The sequence below is a fragment of the Gobio gobio genome (genome assembly GCF_949357685.1).
Source record: "Gobio gobio genome assembly, chromosome: 7".
Taxonomy (NCBI): domain Eukaryota; kingdom Metazoa; phylum Chordata; class Actinopteri; order Cypriniformes; family Gobionidae; genus Gobio; species Gobio gobio.
The window spans coordinates 32,088,880-32,109,420 of NC_137103.1; the positions used below are offsets into that span (position 1 = coordinate 32,088,880).

The 20,541-nt window shown below is 46.7% G+C and overlaps 4 protein-coding genes across 6 annotated transcripts in view; all 4 read right to left on the reverse strand.

Annotated features, from left to right (window-relative positions):
* The window catches only part of LOC307129486 (collagen alpha-3(VI) chain-like), a 113,111-nt gene that overhangs the window by 17,493 nt on the left and 75,077 nt on the right, over positions 1–20,541 (reverse strand). For 2 of the 3 annotated variants that reach the window (XM_079821939.1, XM_079821938.1), the window contains one exon: positions 1,220–1,825. The exons of the other annotated variant lie outside the window; for it this stretch is intronic. In XM_079821939.1, the coding sequence (XP_079678065.1) occupies positions 1,220–1,825 (606 nt within the window). The remainder of the gene's footprint in view (positions 1–1,219; positions 1,826–20,541) is intronic. 3 annotated transcript variants of the gene reach the window in all.
* On the reverse strand, positions 5,743–6,525 carry LOC307129407 (collagen alpha-3(VI) chain-like; the record flags this gene model as incomplete). Its single annotated transcript, XM_079821803.1, has 1 exon — positions 5,743–6,525. Exon 1 carries the CDS (start codon positions 6,448–6,450, stop codon positions 5,743–5,745), a length of 708 nt encoding a protein of 235 aa, XP_079677929.1. The 5' UTR covers positions 6,451–6,525.
* On the reverse strand, positions 6,509–8,452 carry LOC307129410 (collagen alpha-3(VI) chain-like; the record flags this gene model as incomplete). Its single annotated transcript, XM_079821806.1, has 3 exons — positions 6,509–7,287; positions 7,777–8,354; positions 8,448–8,452. 3 exons carry the CDS (start codon positions 8,450–8,452, stop codon positions 6,632–6,634), a joined length of 1,239 nt encoding a protein of 412 aa, XP_079677932.1. The 3' UTR covers positions 6,509–6,631.
* LOC307129413 (uncharacterized protein) overlaps positions 8,448–20,541 on the reverse strand; it is a 29,803-nt gene continuing 17,709 nt past the window's right edge. Inside the window, exons 21-34 of the mRNA XM_079821811.1 lie at positions 19,932–20,531; positions 19,135–19,734; positions 18,352–18,948; positions 17,263–17,862; positions 16,407–17,006; positions 15,610–16,209; positions 14,827–15,423; positions 13,738–14,337; positions 12,882–13,481; positions 12,085–12,684; positions 11,302–11,898; positions 10,213–10,812; positions 9,357–9,956; positions 8,448–9,159 (exon numbers count right to left, since the gene is read on the reverse strand). Coding sequence (XP_079677937.1) covers positions 8,471–9,159; positions 9,357–9,956; positions 10,213–10,812; positions 11,302–11,898; positions 12,085–12,684; positions 12,882–13,481; positions 13,738–14,337; positions 14,827–15,423; positions 15,610–16,209; positions 16,407–17,006; positions 17,263–17,862; positions 18,352–18,948; positions 19,135–19,734; positions 19,932–20,531 — 8,480 coding nt within the window. The 3' untranslated portion in view covers positions 8,448–8,470. The remainder of the gene's footprint in view (positions 9,160–9,356; positions 9,957–10,212; positions 10,813–11,301; positions 11,899–12,084; positions 12,685–12,881; positions 13,482–13,737; positions 14,338–14,826; positions 15,424–15,609; positions 16,210–16,406; positions 17,007–17,262; positions 17,863–18,351; positions 18,949–19,134; positions 19,735–19,931; positions 20,532–20,541) is intronic.

Consider the following 20,541-nt stretch of genomic DNA (forward strand, 5'->3'; position numbering starts at 1 on the left):
GTGTGGGCGGGCTTTAGCATAACGTTAACTATGCTGCAAAGCAGGGGAATCTCAAGAGAAGCCAGATTATCCTGGTATATTTTTCTATTGATATGAAAAATCTAGTTGATTTAGCAATATAGCAGGTGAATTATGTATATGATGTATATTATGTTATGATGAACTATATTCTCCACCGACGTTCTAAATTGTTCAAGGCATTTCTAAGGATACTGATCTTTAGAAGCCAGCTGTCTGACTCTGAGATGGAAAACAGGAACATGGTTTGTGTAACATTAGCAACACATTATTACCTGTTTGATAACATAGTCAAGCAAAAGGCTAATCATATTAATTACCGTTATGTGTCCGACGTTATAGAGAGCAATACATAAAACTCATTACCATTCTGATACATAGACTTGTAGGCAAGCCTGTATGAGTGAGTGGAGACGGGATCATTTGCATATTCATGGTATTTTCCAAAATGCAAGATGTTAGTCAATCATAACAGTAGTTGAAATCTTAAATGAAAGGCAGCAACAAAACTGAGCTTTTTTATTTAAATAAATATGGTCAGAAATGGGTATAAAATTATCATGTCTTGCTAAATTACGACTGTTTGTTGTGTAAAGAATCTCAGCGACTATATATACTGAAGGGGGTGGATTTACAATCCCTCTTCTTGTATTATATAAAGAACTGGAAATCATAGTTTTCTTGAAACCAATGTATCTATTCTGGTGTTTATGTTATGGGCAATGTCTGTATTTGGCATCAGAGAGGTGACTGAGGGTCTGACCCATGTCAGGAATGCAGTAACAGTGCATACTCATTTAGCCTGCCTTCCAGAGAATAAATATGTGCTTTGTTTTGTCAAAGGTTAACAACACATTACATGTATTCACTAATGCATTTGCATCCTTGCTTGTTTATATTAGAGGCATGTGACCATGCCAAAAGGATAGTCTTCAGAAGAGTTCAACAGCAGCCCTGATGAGAAGAGTCCTTCTTTATGATTCACCTGTGACACTTACCAAACAATGTCAAATATAATGTCTATAAATTATGTTATTTGCATAGGGAACAGAACACCATGTTCATATGCTGCTAGAACTATCTGTACTGTTAATCTATCCGGACCTGTAGAAATGATGTCAACTGATTATACATATGACATAATTATTAGTGTTTCTGTGTCTTAAGTTAGTTAAACCAATTATGAAATGATTGCAATTACCTGTAGGGTATACAGGGCGCAAATTGGCTAACTCCTCACTAGATAGCTCAGTCAGGGTGGTGATGAGCGTGTCCTGAATTGTATAAAGTCCAGGCAAGTCATCAACTGTGTAGGCAAATCTGGGGACATAGGAAGTCACTTGCAATTCCTGAGTGCTCACGTCTCTTGTTCCTATGCTAAGGGGGACAATTCCTGACTGCTTCAGTGCAGTTGCAGATTTTCTTATATTGTCTGTTGCTTTTCCTCCTGAAACCACAACAACAAATTGTGGAACTCCCTCCTGTTTCCTTCCACCACGTCCAGAAGCCAGAACTTCACGTCCAACAAAGTCAATTGCCTGACCAAGGTTGCGCTGTCTCCCACCACGTTGTCGGAGTTCCTTGATGCCATTTAGGACACCTTCTTTGGTCCTATGTGAGTTGAGGTATATGTCTGCATATGGAGAATCTCCATACTGCACGACGCCTACTCGGATCTTGTTCTCACCAACATTGAGGTTCTCCACAACTCTGCGCACAAACTCCTGGATAATTGGGAACTCTCTGCCAACACCTTCAGAGCCATCAATCACAAAGACGATGTCCTTCTTGGGTCCTTCTGACTCCACTAAAATTAAAATAAAAATAAAATAAAAAATTAATATAAAATTATGCTGATTGGATGAGGGACAGTCTGTAAAATTAAAAAATCCTTACAAAAAACAGAGATATGAATATAATTACATAAACAACCCTTTTCCCTAAATCATTGAACATGACTAATTTGCACTTGATTCCAACATCTATTTGTAAGACATCATATCAGCAAGTGAAGTTTGTTCTGTTACTTTTCCTGGAATTGACAGATGTGCCATGTGTAATTTTCAACTGAATTTTTAAAACCAAAATTGTTAAGATGAATTTGTGTAGATAATAAGATGGTATTTTCAAAAAACAATAATAAAAAACAAAAATAACAACAACAACAAAAACAACATCGACAACAACAATAACAACAACAAAAGCAACAAACTAATATTTTAGAACTGAACTTTAGAAGGTGAATATTACTGTGTGAAATGGTTTGCAAATGAAATGTTCACTGCTTAAAAACGCAAACAGGATAAAATTGTAGTCTTGGAAAGAAAAAAAACAACAACAATAACAACAAACTAATATATTGGAACTGAATTTTAGAAGGTGAATATTTATTACTGTGTGAAATGGTTTGCAAATGAAATGTTCACTGCTGAAATATGCAAACAATACAAGATTGTAGTCTTGGAAGGAAAATGTTAAAATTTTTAAAATAAAAACAGTCACTCTGATTTTAATGGGAAAAACAGAAGAATAAATTGAACATTACATATTCACAAAACGTGAAAATAATAATAGAACAATCTGACTGCACCACAGAGATGGTGGAGCATGCAAACATGCATACATACATATAATTTAGCATACCTCATTTAACATACAATGTAAAATATAATTCCTCTCTAAAAAAAGCTTATAAAAATTAAGGTGTATCCATTTCAAAACAGTAATGTTTCGGAAAAAAACACAAAGATGAAACCTCTGTGCTCATTAAATGAAGAAAACATATGAATAAAGAAATATGGGAACAATTTGAAACTCTCTATGCAAAGATGCCAACTGAAAAAAATCATACATTCACTAAGGTGTGCTGTGTGGTTGTCAGCGTGCTGCAAGGTGGTTGAATGATGCTTCGTACTGACCAAAGTATAATACCCATACTACAGGTTCTATGACATTATGGTACATAGATATGTTTTGGGTTCCTCCATCAATACAAGATTGGACATTTTTGCTAATTTTGTTGAACCAGAAGATTGTGAAGGATAATTCACGCAAAGGTGTTTACATACTAGTGGTGATACTTACCTTAGAAAGTACCATAAACAGTGAAAGGCAATACAGCAAGAATGTTTTTTTTTTTCTTACCTATTACAGTAGTAGTGATGGGTGTGTCATCTACAAGTACTACATTAATGTTGGTGAAAAGCTTCTGCTGGAGAGTGGAAAGGTCAGCGAAGTCACCCACTGAGAGTGCATAACTAGGCTTATGGGAGATCTTCTGGAGTTCCCTGCTGTCTGAGCTCCTCGAGCCTATGGCAAAGATAAGCACTCCCAGCTCCTTCAGGGATGAGGCTGGTGTGTCAACATTATCAGACGACTTTCCACCACTCAGCAGAATCAGTAACTGAGGCACACCTTCTGCAAGTCTGCTTCCAGAGGAGGCAGTGAAGACATTGTCCCTCACGTACTGCAGAGCTGCCCCTGTGTTGAGGGGCCTCCCTCCTTTGTGCCTCAGACCCCTGAGCGTGTCAAGCACGTCATCCTTTCTTGAGTATGTGTTCAGATAGAAATGGGCCTCTGGATCTCTGCTGTACTGGATCACAGACACACGGTCTCTATTCTCTGACACATTCAGTCTCTCCACCATCCTCTCAACAAAGGCACGCATTGCAGGGAAAGAGCTCCTTGTGCCATCTGAACCATCCAGCAGGAACACTACATCCCTCCTAGCCATCCTTCGCTCAGCTATGGGTAATGGAATGGAACACAAAGTCACGTGAGCCCTGAGTATCTGATAATTTCTGTGGGCGTATGCGTGCTCTAGTCGGCAACTACAAAAGGGAAACAACGCTCCTGTCCTTTCAGCTATTTTACAGCCAATCTAAGGGTCGAATGTTATTACTGTCTGATAAAATAGCATCTCATTTTGGTCAGAGTAAAACTGCCTAAACTTAGTGAATAGGACATGACAAAATGAGATCTATAATTTAAAGGATCTTTTCATCAAAAGACATAAACTTTGCTCCCAAAACTGATGAACGAGCGAACGAACAAACACTTGAAAATTCAACACTGCTTAACACCCCAAAGAGTTCAAACCCATGGCTTGTTAGGATAATTTCCCACGCCTCTGCTAGCACACATTGCTAACATAAACCGATTAGGGCCTATGGCTCGCTTTGCAAGGAGGGCTCAGTGTGCTGTATTCTAGGGACGTGTGTGAATCTGTCTTACCCGCCAAAGTAGGTGTCATCGGCTTGACTTGTACAAGCACATCGTTGAGGGAGCTGATAAACTGCTGCTGGACACTGGGAAGGTCAGAGAATTCATTGATAGACTGTGCATAGGTAGGATCGGCGGCAATTCTCTGCACCTCTCTGCTCGAATTTCTGGTGCCGATGCCAAAAATCAAGATTCCGCTCTCTTTCAGGGCAGAGGCAGGTGTATCTATGTTATCGCTTGACCTTCCTCCACTGAGGAGGATAAGAATCTGAGGGACACCCTCTTGCTTTCTACTCCCCGCAGAGGCGGTGAAGACACTGTCCCTCACGTACTGGAGAGCTGCCCCCGTGTTGAGGGGTCTCCCTCCTCTATGCCTCAGACCTCTGACAGTGTTCAGGATCTCCCCTTTTGTTGCGTAGGTATTCAGATAGAAATTGACCTCAGCGTCTCTACTGTACTGCATCACAGAGACACGGTCTCTGTTTGCCTCTATGTTGAATTGCTCCACTACTCTTTGCACAAATTCACGCACCGCTGGGAACGTATTTCTAGTGCCATCTGAACCGTCCAGCAGAAACACTACGTCCTTTCTGGGTGTGGCGTCATCAGCTAGGAAAAGAAAACATCGTCATTAACACAGAGTACTTTTAAACATCTTTAGAATGTCACATTAGTTGGACCACCTCATCGACTACCTAAGCTGTGGTTAATGGTCCCACTGCTCACAACTACTTAGGGAGATCAACAAAGCACAGCCTCTGAGCTGGCTGTCGTAAAGTTCTGCTATGCACATACCGGTGAGAGTCGGGGAAGTTGGAGTGATGGGAGTTGCAACCGCCTGGACAGAGGCCAGCAGCTGCTCTTGGACATTTGGAAGCTCACTGAAGTCGGACACGGAAATAGCGTAATTGGGGTCGTATGAGACTCTCTGCAGTTCTCTGCTATCAGATCCCCTCGATCCAATTCCAAAGGTCAAGACGCCAAGCTCTTTCAGAGAGGAGGCTGCTGCATCAACACTGTCGAATGACCTTCCCCCGCTAAGCAGGATAAGTATCTGCGGCACACCCTCCAGCCGTCTGCTGCCGGTGGAGGCAGTAAAGACATTGTCTCTGACGTACTGGAGCGCTGCCCCCGTGTAGAGGGGTCTACCTCCTTTGTGTTTCAGACCTCTGACACGGTCAAGAACGTCTTCCTTCGTCGTGTAGCTATTCAGATAGAAATGGACCTCGGCTTCTCTACTGTACTGCACCACAGAAACACGGTCTCTGTTTGCCTCTATGGTGAATTGCTCCACTACTCTTTGCACAAAATCACGCATAGCTGGGAAAGAATTCCTAGTGCCATCTGAACCGTCCAGCAGAAACACTACGTCCTTTCTGGGTGTGACGTAATCAGCTAGGAGGGGGGAAAAACAGCATCATTAACACCAAGTAATGTCGATTACGTTCACAGACCTTCAGAATGACACATCAGTTCATCGCCCCATTACCGCTCTAAGCCCCATTAACTGTCTAAGCTGTTCGTAAACAAAGTAGGGACATCAAGTAGATAGACAAAACACAGCGTATTGTAAAGTTCTGCCATGCGCGTACCGGTAACAGTCGGTGTAGTTGGAGTGATGGGAATTGAAACAGACTGGACAGAGGCCAGCAGCTGCTCTTGGACATTTGGAAGCTCACTGAAGTCGGACACGGAAAGAGCATAATTGGGGTCGTATGAAATTCTCTGCAATTCTCTGCTGTCAGAGCCCCTCGATCCTATTCCAAAGGTCAAGATGCCAAGCTCTTTCAGAGAGGAGGCTGCTGCCTCAACACTGTCAAATGACCTTCCCCCGCTAAGCAAAACCAGTATCTGCGGCACACCCTCCAACCGCCTGCTGCCGGAGGAGGCAGTAAAGACGTTGTCTCTGACGTACTGGAGCGCTGCCCCCGTGTAGAGGGGTCTGCCTCCTTTGTGCCGCAGACCTCTGACACCGTCAAGAATTTCTTCCTTTGTCGTGTACGTGTTTAGATAGAAATGGGCTTCTGGGTCTCTGCTGTACTGGACCACAGAAACGCGGTCTCTGTTCTCAGCTACTTCCAGTTTCTCCACCATTTTTTGCACAAATTCTTTCATTGCTGGGAACCCATTCCTAGTGGCATCCGATCCATCCAGCAGGAAGACAACATCTCTCCTCTGTCTACGGCCCTCAGCTAAGAAACAGACATTCATGGGTCAGATGGGGGGCATTGTAAGGAGAAAATTAAAACACAATGCATTACACACTTGGTGCTCAACCCTGCTTTTTGTGTTTTCGCTATCGTGTCACCTCCCGTTAAGTTTTATTCTTCAGGAAGAAGTACATTTTCTTCTGCAACTCATTAGAACTACAGGAACAATAAGGCACATGCCTCTACGACCATAATAAAATGGGAGGAATTACAGGGAGGCGGTTAAGCTTTTTCTTACCTATCGTCGTGGTAGTGATAGACGGGCCCTCTACAAAGACCGTGTTAATGTTGCTGAAAAGCTGTTGTTGGACACTGGGAAGGTCAGCGAAGTCACCCACTGAGAGTGCATAACTAGGCTCATGGGAGATCTTCTGGAGTTCCCTGCTGTCTGAGCTCCTCGAGCCTATGGCAAAGATAAGCACTCCCAGCTCCTTCAGGGATGAGGCTGGTGTGTCAACATTATCAGACGACTTTCCACCACTCAGCAGAATCAGTAACTGAGGCACACCTTCTGCAAGTCTGCTTCCAGAGGAGGCAGTGAAGACATTGTCCCTCACGTACTGCAGAGCTGCCCCTGTGTTGAGGGGCCTCCCTCCTTTTTGCCTCAGACCCCTGAGCGTGTCAAGCACGTCCTCCTTTCTTGAGTATGTGTTCAGATAGAAATGGGCCTCTGGATCTCTGCTGTACTGGATCACAGACAAACGGTCTCTATTCTCTGACACATTCAGTCTCTCCACCATCCTCTCAACAAAGGCTCGCATTGCAGGGAAAGAGCTCCTTGTGCCATCTGAACCATCCAGCAGGAACACTACATCCCTCCTAGCCATCCTTCGCTCAGCTATGGGTAATGGAATGGAACACAAAGTCACGTGAGCCCTGAGTATCTGATAATTTCTGTGGGCGTATGCGTGCTCTAGTCGGCAACTACAAAAGGGAAACAACGCTCCTGTCCTTTCAGCTATTTTACAGCCAATCTAAGGGTCGAATGTTATTACTGTCTGCTAAAATAGCATCTCATTTTGGTCAGAGTAAAACTGCCTAAACTTAGTGAATAGGACATGACAAAATGAGGTCTATAATTTAAAGGATCTTTTCATCAAAAGACATAAACTTTGCTCCCAAAACTGATGAACGAGCGAACGAACAAACACTTGAAAATTCAACACTGCTTAACACCCCAAAGAGTTCAAACCCATGGCTTGTTAGGATAATTTCCCACGCCTCTGCTAGCACACATTGCTAACATAAACCGATTAGGGCCTATGGCTCGCTTTGCAAGGAGGGCTCAGTGTGCTGTATTCTAGGGACGTGTGTGAATCTGTCTTACCCGCCACAGTAGGTGTCATCGGCTTGACTTGTACAAGCACATCGTTGAGGGAGCTGATAAACTGCTGCTGGACACTGGGAAGGTCAGAGAATTCATTGATAGACTGTGCATAGGTAGGATCGGCGGCAATTCTCTGCACCTCTCTGCTCGAATTTCTGGTGCCGATGCCAAAAATCAAGATTCCGCTCTCTTTCAGGGCAGAGGCAGGTGTATCTATGTTATCGCTTGACCTTCCTCCACTGAGGAGGATAAGAATCTGAGGGACACCCTCTTGCTTTCTACTCCCCGCAGAGGCGGTGAAGACACTGTCCCTCACGTACTGGAGAGCTGCCCCCGTGTTGAGGGGTCTCCCTCCTCTATGCCTCAGACCTCTGACAGTGTTCAGGATCTCCCCTTTTGTTGCGTAGGTATTCAGATAGAAATTGACCTCAGCGTCTCTACTGTACTGCACCACAGAGACACGGTCTCTGTTTGCCTCTATGTTGAATTGCTCCACTACTCTTTGCACAAATTCACGCACCGCTGGGAACGTATTTCTAGTGCCATCTGAACCGTCCAGCAGAAACACTACGTCCTTTCTGGGTATGGCGTCATCAGCTAGGAAAAGAAAACATCGTCATTAACACCGAGTATTTTTAAACATCTTTAGAATGTCACATTAGTTGGACCACCTCATCGACTACCTAAGCTGTGGTTAATGGTCCCACTGCTCACAACTACTTAGGGAGATCAACAAAGCACAGCCTCTGAGCTGGCTGTCGTAAAGTTCTGCTATGCACATACCGGTGAGAGTCGGGGAAGTTGGAGTGATGGGAGTTGCAACCGCCTGGACAGAGGCCAGCAGCTGCTCTTGGACATTTGGAAGCTCACTGAAGTCGGACACGGAAATAGCGTAATTGGGGTCGTATGAGACTCTCTGCAGTTCTCTGCTATCAGATCCCCTCGATCCAATTCCAAAGGTCAAGACGCCATGCTCTTTCAGAGAGGAGGCTGCTGCATCAACACTGTCGAATGACCTTCCCCCGCTAAGCAGGATAAGTATCTGCGGCACACCCTCCAGCCGTCTGCTGCCGGTGGAGGCAGTAAAGACATTGTCTCTGACGTACTGGAGCGCTGCCCCCGTGTAGAGGGGTCTACCTCCTTTGTGTTTCAGACCTCTGACACGGTCAAGAACGTCTTCCTTCGTCGTGTAGCTATTCAGATAGAAATGGACCTCGGCTTCTCTACTGTACTGCACCACAGAAACACGGTCTCTGTTTGCCTCTATGGTGAATTGCTCCACTACTCTTTGCACAAAATCACGCATAGCTGGGAAAGAATTCCTAGTGCCATCTGAACCGTCCAGCAGAAACACTACGTCCTTTCTGGGTGTGACGTAATCAGCTAGGAGGGGGGAAAAACAGCATCATTAACACCAAGTAATGTCGATTACGTTCACAGACCTTCAGAATGACACATCAGTTCATCGCCCCATTACCACTCTAAGCCCCATTAACTGTCTAAGCTGTTCGTAAACAAAGTAGGGACATCAAGTAGATAGACAAAACACAGCGTATTGTAAAGTTCTGCCATGCACGTACCGGTAACAGTCGGTGTAGTTGGAGTGATGGGAATTGAAACAGACTGGACAGAGGCCAGCAGCTGCTCTTGGACATTTGGAAGCTCACTGAAGTCGGACACGGAAAGAGCATAATTGGGGTCGTATGAAATTCTCTGCAATTCTCTGCTGTCAGAGCCCCTCGATCCTATTCCAAAGGTCAAGATGCCAAGCTCTTTCAGAGAGGAGGCTGCTGCCTCAACACTGTCAAATGACCTTCCCCCGCTAAGCAAAACCAGTATCTGCGGCACACCCTCCAACCGCCTGCTGCCGGAGGAGGCAGTAAAGACGTTGTCTCTGACGTACTGGAGCGCTGCCCCCGTGTAGAGGGGTCTGCCTCCTTTGTGCCGCAGACCTCTGACACCGTCAAGAATTTCTTCTTTTGTCGTGTACGTGTTTAGATAGAAATGGGCTTCTGGGTCTCTGCTGTACTGGACCACAGAAACGCGGTCTCTGTTCTCAGCTACTTCCAGTTTCTCCACCATTTTTTGCACAAATTCTTTCATTGCTGGGAACCCATTCCTAGTGGCATCCGATCCATCCAGCAGGAAGACAACATCTCTCCTCTGTCTACGGCCCTCAGCTAAGAAACAGACATTCATGGGTCAGATGGGGGGCATTGTAAGGAGAAAATTAAAACACAATGCATTACACACTTGGTGCTCAACCCTGCTTTTTGGGTTTTCGCTATCGTGTCACCTCCCGTTAAGTTTTATTCTTCAGGAAGAAGTACATTTTCTTCTGCAACTCATTAGAACTACAGGAACAATAAGGCACATGCCTCTACGACCATAATAAAATGGGAGGAATTACAGGGAGGCGGTTAAGCTTTTTCTTACCTATCGTCGTGGTAGTGATAGACGGGCCCTCTACAAAGACCGTGTTAATGTTGCTGAAAAGCTGTTGTTGGACACTGGGAAGGTCAGCGAAGTCACCCACTGAGAGTGCATAACTAGGCTCATGGGAGATCTTCTGGAGTTCCCTGCTGTCTGAGCTCCTCGAGCCTATGGCAAAGATAAGCACTCCCAGCTCCTTCAGGGATGAGGCTGGTGTGTCAACATTATCAGACGACTTTCCACCACTCAGCAGAATCAGTAACTGAGGCACACCTTCTGCAAGTCTGCTTCCAGAGGAGGCAGTGAAGACATTGTCCCTCACGTACTGCAGAGCTGCCCCTGTGTTGAGGGGCCTCCCTCCTTTGTGCCTCAGACCCCTGAGCGTGTCAAGCACGTCATCCTTTCTTGAGTATGTGTTCAGATAGAAATGGGCCTCTGGATCTCTGCTGTACTGGATCACAGACACACGGTCTCTATTCTCTGACACATTCAGTCTCTCCACCATCCTCTCAACAAAGGCACGCATTGCAGGGAAAGAGCTCCTTGTGCCATCTGAACCATCCAGCAGGAACACTACATCCCTCCTAGCCATCCTTCGCTCAGCTATGGGTAATGGAATGGAACACAAAGTCACATGAGCCCTGAGTATCTGATAATTTCTGTGGGCGTATGCGTGCTCTAGTCGGCAACTACAAAAGGGAAACAACGCTCCTGTCCTTTCAGCTATTTTACAGCCAATCTAAGGGTCGAATGTTATTACTGTCTGCTAAAATAGCATCTCATTTTGGTCAGAGTAAAACTGCCTAAACTTAGTGAATAGGACATGACAAAATGAGGTCTATAATTTAAAGGATCTTTTCATCAAAAGACATAAACTTTGCTCCCAAAACTGATGAACGAGCGAACGAACAAACACTTGAAAATTCAACACTGCTTAACACCCCAAAGAGTTCAAACCCATGGCTTGTTAGGATAATTTCCCACGCCTCTGCTAGCACACATTGCTAACATAAACCGATTAGGGCCTATGGCTCGCTTTGCAAGGAGGGCTCAGTGTGCTGTATTCTAGGGACGTGTGTGAATCTGTCTTACCCGCCACAGTAGGTGTCATCGGCTTGACTTGTACAAGCACATCGTTGAGGGAGCTGATAAACTGCTGCTGGACACTGGGAAGGTCAGAGAATTCATTGATAGACTGTGCATAGGTAGGATCGGCGGCAATTCTCTGCACCTCTCTGCTCGAATTTCTGGTGCCGATGCCAAAAATCAAGATTCCGCTCTCTTTCAGGGCAGAGGCAGGTGTATCTATGTTATCGCTTGACCTTCCTCCACTGAGGAGGATAAGAATCTGAGGGACACCCTCTTGCTTTCTACTCCCCGCAGAGGCGGTGAAGACACTGTCCCTCACGTACTGGAGAGCTGCCCCCGTGTTGAGGGGTCTCCCTCCTCTATGCCTCAGACCTCTGACAGTGTTCAGGATCTCCCCTTTTGTTGCGTAGGTATTCAGATAGAAATTGACCTCAGCGTCTCTACTGTACTGCACCACAGAGACACGGTCTCTGTTTGCCTCTATGTTGAATTGCTCCACTACTCTTTGCACAAATTCACGCACCGCTGGGAACGTATTTCTAGTGCCATCTGAACCGTCCAGCAGAAACACTACGTCCTTTCTGGGTATGGCGTCATCAGCTAGGAAAAGAAAACATCGTCATTAACACCGAGTATTTTTAAACATCTTTAGAATGTCACATTAGTTGGACCACCTCATCGACTACCTAAGCTGTGGTTAATGGTCCCACTGCTCACAACTACTTAGGGAGATCAACAAAGCACAGCCTCTGAGCTGGCTGTCGTAAAGTTCTGCTATGCACATACCGGTGAGAGTCGGGGAAGTTGGAGTGATGGGAGTTGCAACCGCCTGGACAGAGGCCAGCAGCTGCTCTTGGACATTTGGAAGCTCACTGAAGTCGGACACGGAAATAGCGTAATTGGGGTCGTATGAGACTCTCTGCAGTTCTCTGCTATCAGATCCCCTCGATCCAATTCCAAAGGTCAAGACGCCATGCTCTTTCAGAGAGGAGGCTGCTGCATCAACACTGTCGAATGACCTTCCCCCGCTAAGCAGGATAAGTATCTGCGGCACACCCTCCAGCCGTCTGCTGCCGGTGGCGGCAGTAAAGACATTGTCTCTGACGTACTGGAGCGCTGCCCCCGTGTAGAGGGGTCTACCTCCTTTGTGTTTCAGACCTCTGACACGGTCAAGAACGTCTTCCTTCGTCGTGTAGCTATTCAGATAGAAATGGACCTCGGCTTCTCTACTGTACTGCACCACAGAAACACGGTCTCTGTTTGCCTCTATGGTGAATTGCTCCACTACTCTTTGCACAAAATCACGCATAGCTGGGAAAGAATTCCTAGTGCCATCTGAACCGTCCAGCAGAAACACTACGTCCTTTCTGGGTGTGACGTAATCAGCTAGGAGGGGGGAAAAACAGCATCATTAACACCAAGTAATGTCGATTACGTTCACAGACCTTCAGAATGACACATCAGTTCATCGCCCCATTACCGCTCTAAGCCCCATTAACTGTCTAAGCTGTTCGTAAACAAAGTAGGGACATCAAGTAGATAGACAAAACACAGCGTATTGTAAAGTTCTGCCATGCACGTACCGGTAACAGTCGGTGTAGTTGGAGTGATGGGAATTGAAACAGACTGGACAGAGGCCAGCAGCTGCTCTTGGACATTTGGAAGCTCACTGAAGTCGGACACGGAAAGAGCATAATTGGGGTCGTATGAAATTCTCTGCAATTCTCTGCTGTCAGAGCCCCTCGATCCTATTCCAAAGGTCAAGATGCCAAGCTCTTTCAGAGAGGAGGCTGCTGCCTCAACACTGTCAAATGACCTTCCCCCGCTAAGCAAAACCAGTATCTGCGGCACACCCTCCAACCGCCTGCTGCCGGAGGAGGCAGTAAAGACGTTGTCTCTGACGTACTGGAGCGCTGCCCCCGTGTAGAGGGGTCTGCCTCCTTTGTGCCGCAGACCTCTGACACCGTCAAGAATTTCTTCTTTTGTCGTGTACGTGTTTAGATAGAAATGGGCTTCTGGGTCTCTGCTGTACTGGACCACAGAAACGCGGTCTCTGTTCTCAGCTACTTCCAGTTTCTCCACCATTTTTTGCACAAATTCTTTCATTGCTGGGAACCCATTCCTAGTGGCATCCGATCCATCCAGCAGGAAGACAACATCTCTCCTCTGTCTACGGCCCTCAGCTAAGAAACAGACATTCATGGGTCAGATGGGGGGCATTGTAAGGAGAAAATTAAAACACAATGCATTACACACTTGGTGCTCAACCCTGCTTTTTGGGTTTTCGCTATCGTGTCACCTCCCGTTAAGTTTTATTCTTCAGGAAGAAGTACATTTTCTTCTGCAACTCATTAGAACTACAGGAACAATAAGGCACATGCCTCTACGACCATAATAAAATGGGAGGAATTACAGGGAGGCGGTTAAGCTTTTTCTTACCTATCGTCGTGGTAGTGATAGACGGGCCCTCTACAAAGACCGTGTTAATGTTGCTGAAAAGCTGTTGTTGGACACTGGGAAGGTCAGCGAAGTCACCCACTGAGAGTGCATAACTAGGCTCATGGGAGATCTTCTGGAGTTCCCTGCTGTCTGAGCTCCTCGAGCCTATGGCAAAGATAAGCACTCCCAGCTCCTTCAGGGATGAGGCTGGTGTGTCAACATTATCAGACGACTTTCCACCACTCAGCAGAATCAGTAACTGAGGCACACCTTCTGCAAGTCTGCTTCCAGAGGAGGCAGTGAAGACATTGTCCCTCACGTACTGCAGAGCTGCCCCTGTGTTGAGGGGCCTCCCTCCTTTGTGCCTCAGACCCCTGAGCGTGTCAAGCACGTCATCCTTTCTTGAGTATGTGTTCAGATAGAAATGGGCCTCTGGATCTCTGCTGTACTGGATCACAGACACACGGTCTCTATTCTCTGACACATTCAGTCTCTCCACCATCCTCTCAACAAAGGCACGCATTGCAGGGAAAGAGCTCCTTGTGCCATCTGAACCATCCAGCAGGAACACTACATCCCTCCTAGCCATCCTTCGCTCAGCTATGGGTAATGGAATGGAACACAAAGTCACGTGAGCCCTGAGTATCTGATAATTTCTGTGGGCGTATGCGTGCTCTAGTCGGCAACTACAAAAGGGAAACAACGCTCCTGTCCTTTCAGCTATTTTACAGCCAATCTAAGGGTCGAATGTTATTACTGTCTGCTAAAATAGCATCTCATTTTGGTCAGAGTAAAACTGCCTAAACTTAGTGAATAGGACATGACAAAATGAGGTCTATAATTTAAAGGATCTTTTCATCAAAAGACATAAACTTTGCTCCCAAAACTGATGAACGAGCGAACGAACAAACACTTGAAAATTCAACACTGCTTAACACCCCAAAGAGTTCAAACCCATGGCTTGTTAGGATAATTTCCCACGCCTCTGCTAGCACACATTGCTAACATAAACCGATTAGGGCCTATGGCTCGCTTTGCAAGGAGGGCTCAGTGTGCTGTATTCTAGGGACGTGTGTGAATCTGTCTTACCCGCCACAGTAGGTGTCATCGGCTTGACTTGTACAAGCACATCGTTGAGGGAGCTGATAAACTGCTGCTGGACACTGGGAAGGTCAGAGAATTCATTGATAGACTGTGCATAGGTAGGATCGGCGGCAATTCTCTGCACCTCTCTGCTCGAATTTCTGGTGCCGATGCCAAAAATCAAGATTCCGCTCTCTTTCAGGGCAGAGGCAGGTGTATCTATGTTATCGCTTGACCTTCCTCCACTGAGGAGGATAAGAATCTGAGGGACACCCTCTTGCTTTCTACTCCCCGCAGAGGCGGTGAAGACACTGTCCCTCACGTACTGGAGAGCTGCCCCCGTGTTGAGGGGTCTCCCTCCTCTATGCCTCAGACCTCTGACAGTGTTCAGGATCTCCCCTTTTGTTGCGTAGGTATTCAGATAGAAATTGACCTCAGCGTCTCTACTGTACTGCACCACAGAGACACGGTCTCTGTTTGCCTCTATGTTGAATTGCTCCACTACTCTTTGCACAAATTCACGCACCGCTGGGAACGTATTTCTAGTGCCATCTGAACCGTCCAGCAGAAACACTACGTCCTTTCTGGGTATGGCGTCATCAGCTAGGAAAAGAAAACATCGTCATTAACACCGAGTATTTTTAAACATCTTTAGAATGTCACATTAGTTGGACCACCTCATCGACTACCTAAGCTGTGGTTAATGGTCCCACTGCTCACAACTACTTAGGGAGATCAACAAAGCACAGCCTCTGAGCTGGCTGTCGTAAAGTTCTGCTATGCACATACCGGTGAGAGTCGGGGAAGTTGGAGTGATGGGAGTTGCAACCGCCTGGACAGAGGCCAGCAGCTGCTCTTGGACATTTGGAAGCTCACTGAAGTCGGACACGGAAATAGCGTAATTGGGGTCGTATGAGACTCTCTGCAGTTCTCTGCTATCAGATCCCCTCGATCCAATTCCAAAGGTCAAGACGCCATGCTCTTTCAGAGAGGAGGCTGCTGCATCAACACTGTCGAATGACCTTCCCCCGCTAAGCAGGATAAGTATCTGCGGCACACCCTCCAGCCGTCTGCTGCCGGTGGAGGCAGTAAAGACATTGTCTCTGACGTACTGGAGCGCTGCCCCCGTGTAGAGGGGTCTACCTCCTTTGTGTTTCAGACCTCTGACACGGTCAAGAACGTCTTCCTTCGTCGTGTAGCTATTCAGATAGAAATGGACCTCGGCTTCTCTACTGTACTGCACCACAGAAACACGGTCTCTGTTTGCCTCTATGGTGAATTGCTCCACTACTCTTTGCACAAAATCACGCATAGCTGGGAAAGAATTCCTAGTGCCATCTGAACCGTCCAGCAGAAACACTACGTCCTTTCTGGGTGTGACGTAATCAGCTAGGAGGGGGGAAAAACAGCATCATTAACACCAAGTAATGTCGATTACGTTCACAGACCTTCAGAATGACACATCAGTTCATCGCCCCATTACCGCTCTAAGCCCCATTAACTGTCTAAGCTCTTCGTAAACAAAGTAGGGACATCAAGTAGATAGACAAAACACAGCGTATTGTAAAGTTCTGCCATGCACGTACCGGTAACAGTCGGTGTAGTTGGAGTGATGGGAATTGAAACAGACTGGACAGAGGCCAGCAGCTGCTCTTGGACATTTGGAAGCTCACTGAAGTCGGACACGGAAAGAGCATAATTGGGGTCGTATGAAATTCTCTGCAATTCTCTGCTGTCAGAGCCCCTCGATCCTATTCCAAAGGTCAAGATGCCAAGCTCTTTCAGAGAGGAGGCTGCTGCCTCAACACTGTCAAATGACCTTCCCCCGCTAAGCAAAACCAGTATCTGCGGCACACCCTCCAACCGCCTGCTGCCGGAGGAGGCAGTAAAGACGTTGTCTCTGACGTACTGGAGCGCTGCCCCCGTGTAGAGGGGTCTGCCTCCTTTGTGCCGCAGACCTCTGACACCGTCAAGAATTTCTTCTTTTGTCGTGTACGTGTTTAGATAGAAATGGGCTTCTGGGTCTCTGCTGTACTGGACCACAGAAACGCGGTCTCTGTTCTCAGCTACTTCCAGTTTCTCCACCATTTTTTGCACAAATTCTTTCATTGCTGGGAACCCATTCCTAGTGGCATCCGATCCATCCAGCAGGAAGACAACATCTCTCCTCTGTCTACGGCCCTCAGCTAAGAAACAGACATTCATGGGTCAGATGGGGGGCATTGTAAGGAGAAAATTAAAACACAATGCATTACACACTTGGTGCTCAACCCTGCTTTTTGGGTTTTCGCTATCGTGTCACCTCCCGTTAAGTTTTATTCTTCAGGAAGAAGTACATTTTCTTCTGCAACTCATTAGAACTACAGGAACAATAAGGCACATGCCTCTACGACCATAATAAAATGGGAGGAATTACAGGGAGGCGGTTAAGCTTTTTCTTACCTATCGTCGTGGTAGTGATAGACGGGCCCTCTACAAAGACCGTGTTAATGTTGCTGAAAAGCTGTTGTTGGACACTGGGAAGGTCAGCGAAGTCACCCACTGAGAGTGCATAACTAGGCTCATGGGAGATCTTCTGGAGTTCCCTGCTGTCTGAGCTCCTCGAGCCTATGGCAAAGATAAGCACTCCCAGCTCCTTCAGGGATGAGGCTGGTGTGTCAACATTATCAGACGACTTTCCACCACTCAGCAGAATCAGTAACTGAGGCACACCTTCTGCAAGTCTGCTTCCAGAGGAGGCAGTGAAGACATTGTCCCTCACGTACTGCAGAGCTGCCCCTGTGTTGAGGGGCCTCCCTCCTTTGTGCCTCAGACCCCTGAGCGTGTCAAGCACGTCATCCTTTCTTGAGTATGTGTTCAGATAGAAATGGGCCTCTGGATCTCTGCTGTACTGGATCACAGACACACGGTCTCTATTCTCTGACACATTCAGTCTCTCCACCATCCTCTCAACAAAGGCACGCATTGCAGGGAAAGAGCTCCTTGTGCCATCTGAACCATCCAGCAGGAACACTACATCCCTCCTAGCCATCCTTCGCTCAGCTATGGGTAATGGAATGGAACACAAAGTCACATGAGCCCTGAGTATCTGATAATTTCTGTGGGCGTATGCGTGCTCTAGTCGGCAACTACAAAAGGGAAACAACGCTCCTGTCCTTTCAGCTATTTTACAGCCAATCTAAGGGTCGAATGTTATTACTGTCTGCTAAAATAGCATCTCATTTTGGTCAGAGTAAAACTGCCTAAACTTAGTGAATAGGACATGACAAAATGAGGTCTATAATTTAAAGGATCTTTTCATCAAAAGACATAAACTTTGCTCCCAAAACTGATGAACGAGCGAACGAACAAACACTTGAAAATTCAACACTGCTTAACACCCCAAAGAGTTCAAACCCATGGCTTGTTAGGATAATTTCCCACGCCTCTGCTAGCACACATTGCTAACATAAACCGATTAGGGCCTATGGCTCGCTTTGCAAGGAGGGCTCAGTGTGCTGTATTCTAGGGACGTGTGTGAATCTGTCTTACCCGCCACAGTAGGTGTCATCGGCTTGACTTGTACAAGCACATCGTTGAGGGAGCTGATAAACTGCTGCTGGACACTGGGAAGGTCAGAGAATTCATTGATAGACTGTGCATAGGTAGGATCGGCGGCAATTCTCTGCACCTCTCTGCTCGAATTTCTGGTGCCGATGCCAAAAATCAAGATTCCGCTCTCTTTCAGGGCAGAGGCAGGTGTATCTATGTTATCGCTTGACCTTCCTCCACTGAGGAGGATAAGAATCTGAGGGACACCCTCTTGCTTTCTACTCCCCGCAGAGGCGGTGAAGACACTGTCCCTCACGTACTGGAGAGCTGCCCCCGTGTTGAGGGGTCTCCCTCCTCTATGCCTCAGACCTCTGACAGTGTTCAGGATCTCCCCTTTTGTTGCGTAGGTATTCAGATAGAAATTGACCTCAGCGTCTCTACTGTACTGCACCACAGAGACACGGTCTCTGTTTGCCTCTATGTTGAATTGCTCCACTACTCTTTGCACAAATTCACGCACCGCTGGGAACGTATTTCTAGTGCCATCTGAACCGTCCAGCAGAAACACTACGTCCTTTCTGGGTATGGCGTCATCAGCTAGGAAAAGAAAACATCGTCATTAACACCGAGTATTTTTAAACATCTTTAGAATGTCACATTAGTTGGACCACCTCATCGACTACCTAAGCTGTGGTTAATGGTCCCACTGCTCACAACTACTTAGGGAGATCAACAAAGCACAGCCTCTGAGCTGGCTGTCGTAAAGTTCTGCTATGCACATACCGGTGAGAGTCGGGGAAGTTGGAGTGATGGGAGTTGCAACCGCCTGGACAGAGGCCAGCAGCTGCTCTTGGACATTTGGAAGCTCACTGAAGTCGGACACGGAAATAGCGTAATTGGGGTCGTATGAGACTCTCTGCAGTTCTCTGCTATCAGATCCCCTCGATCCAATTCCAAAGGTCAAGACGCCATGCTCTTTCAGAGAGGAGGCTGCTGCATCAACACTGTCGAATGACCTTCCCCCGCTAAGCAGGATAAGTATCTGCGGCACACCCTCCAGCCGTCTGCTGCCGGTGGAGGCAGTAAAGACATTGTCTCTGACGTACTGGAGCGCTGCCCCCGTGTAGAGGGGTCTACCTCCTTTGTGTTTCAGACCTCTGACACGGTCAAGAACGTCTTCCTTCGTCGTGTAGCTATTCAGATAGAAATGGACCTCGGCTTCTCTACTGTACTGCACCACAGAAACACGGTCTCTGTTTGCCTCTATGGTGAATTGCTCCACTACTCTTTGCACAAAATCACGCATAGCTGGGAAAGAATTCCTAGTGCCATCTGAACCGTCCAGCAGAAACACTACGTCCTTTCTGGGTGTGACGTAATCAGCTAGGAGGGGGGAAAAACAGCATCATTAACACCAAGTAATGTCGATTACGTTCACAGACCTTCAGAATGACACATCAGTTCATCGCCCCATTACCGCTCTAAGCCCCATTAACTGTCTAAGCTGTTCGTAAACAAAGTAGGGACATCAAGTAGATAGACAAAACACAGCGTATTGTAAAGTTCTGCCATGCACGTACCGGTAACAGTCGGTGTAGTTGGAGTGATGGGAATTGAAACAGACTGGACAGAGGCCAGCAGCTGCTCTTGGACATTTGGAAGCTCACTGAAGTCGGACACGGAAAGAGCATAATTGGGGTCGTATGAAATTCTCTGCAATTCTCTGCTGTCAGAGCCCCTCGATCCTATTCCAAAGGTCAAGATGCCAAGCTCTTTCAGAGAGGAGGCTGCTGCCTCAACACTGTCAAATGACCTTCCCCCGCTAAGCAAAACCAGTATCTGCGGCACACCCTCCAACCGCCTGCTGCCGGAGGAGGCAGTAAAGACGTTGTCTCTGACGTACTGGAGCGCTGCCCCCGTGTAGAGGGGTCTGCCTCCTTTGTGCCGCAGACCTCTGACACCGTCAAGAATTTCTTCTTTTGTCGTGTACGTGTTTAGATAGAAATGGGCTTCTGGGTCTCTGCTGTACTGGACCACAGAAACGCGGTCTCTGTTCTCAGCTACTTCCAGTTTCTCCACCATTTTTTGCACAAATTCTTTCATTGCTGGGAACCCATTCCTAGTGGCATCCGATCCATCCAGCAGGAAGACAACATCTCTCCTCTGTCTACGGCCCTCAGCTAAGAAACA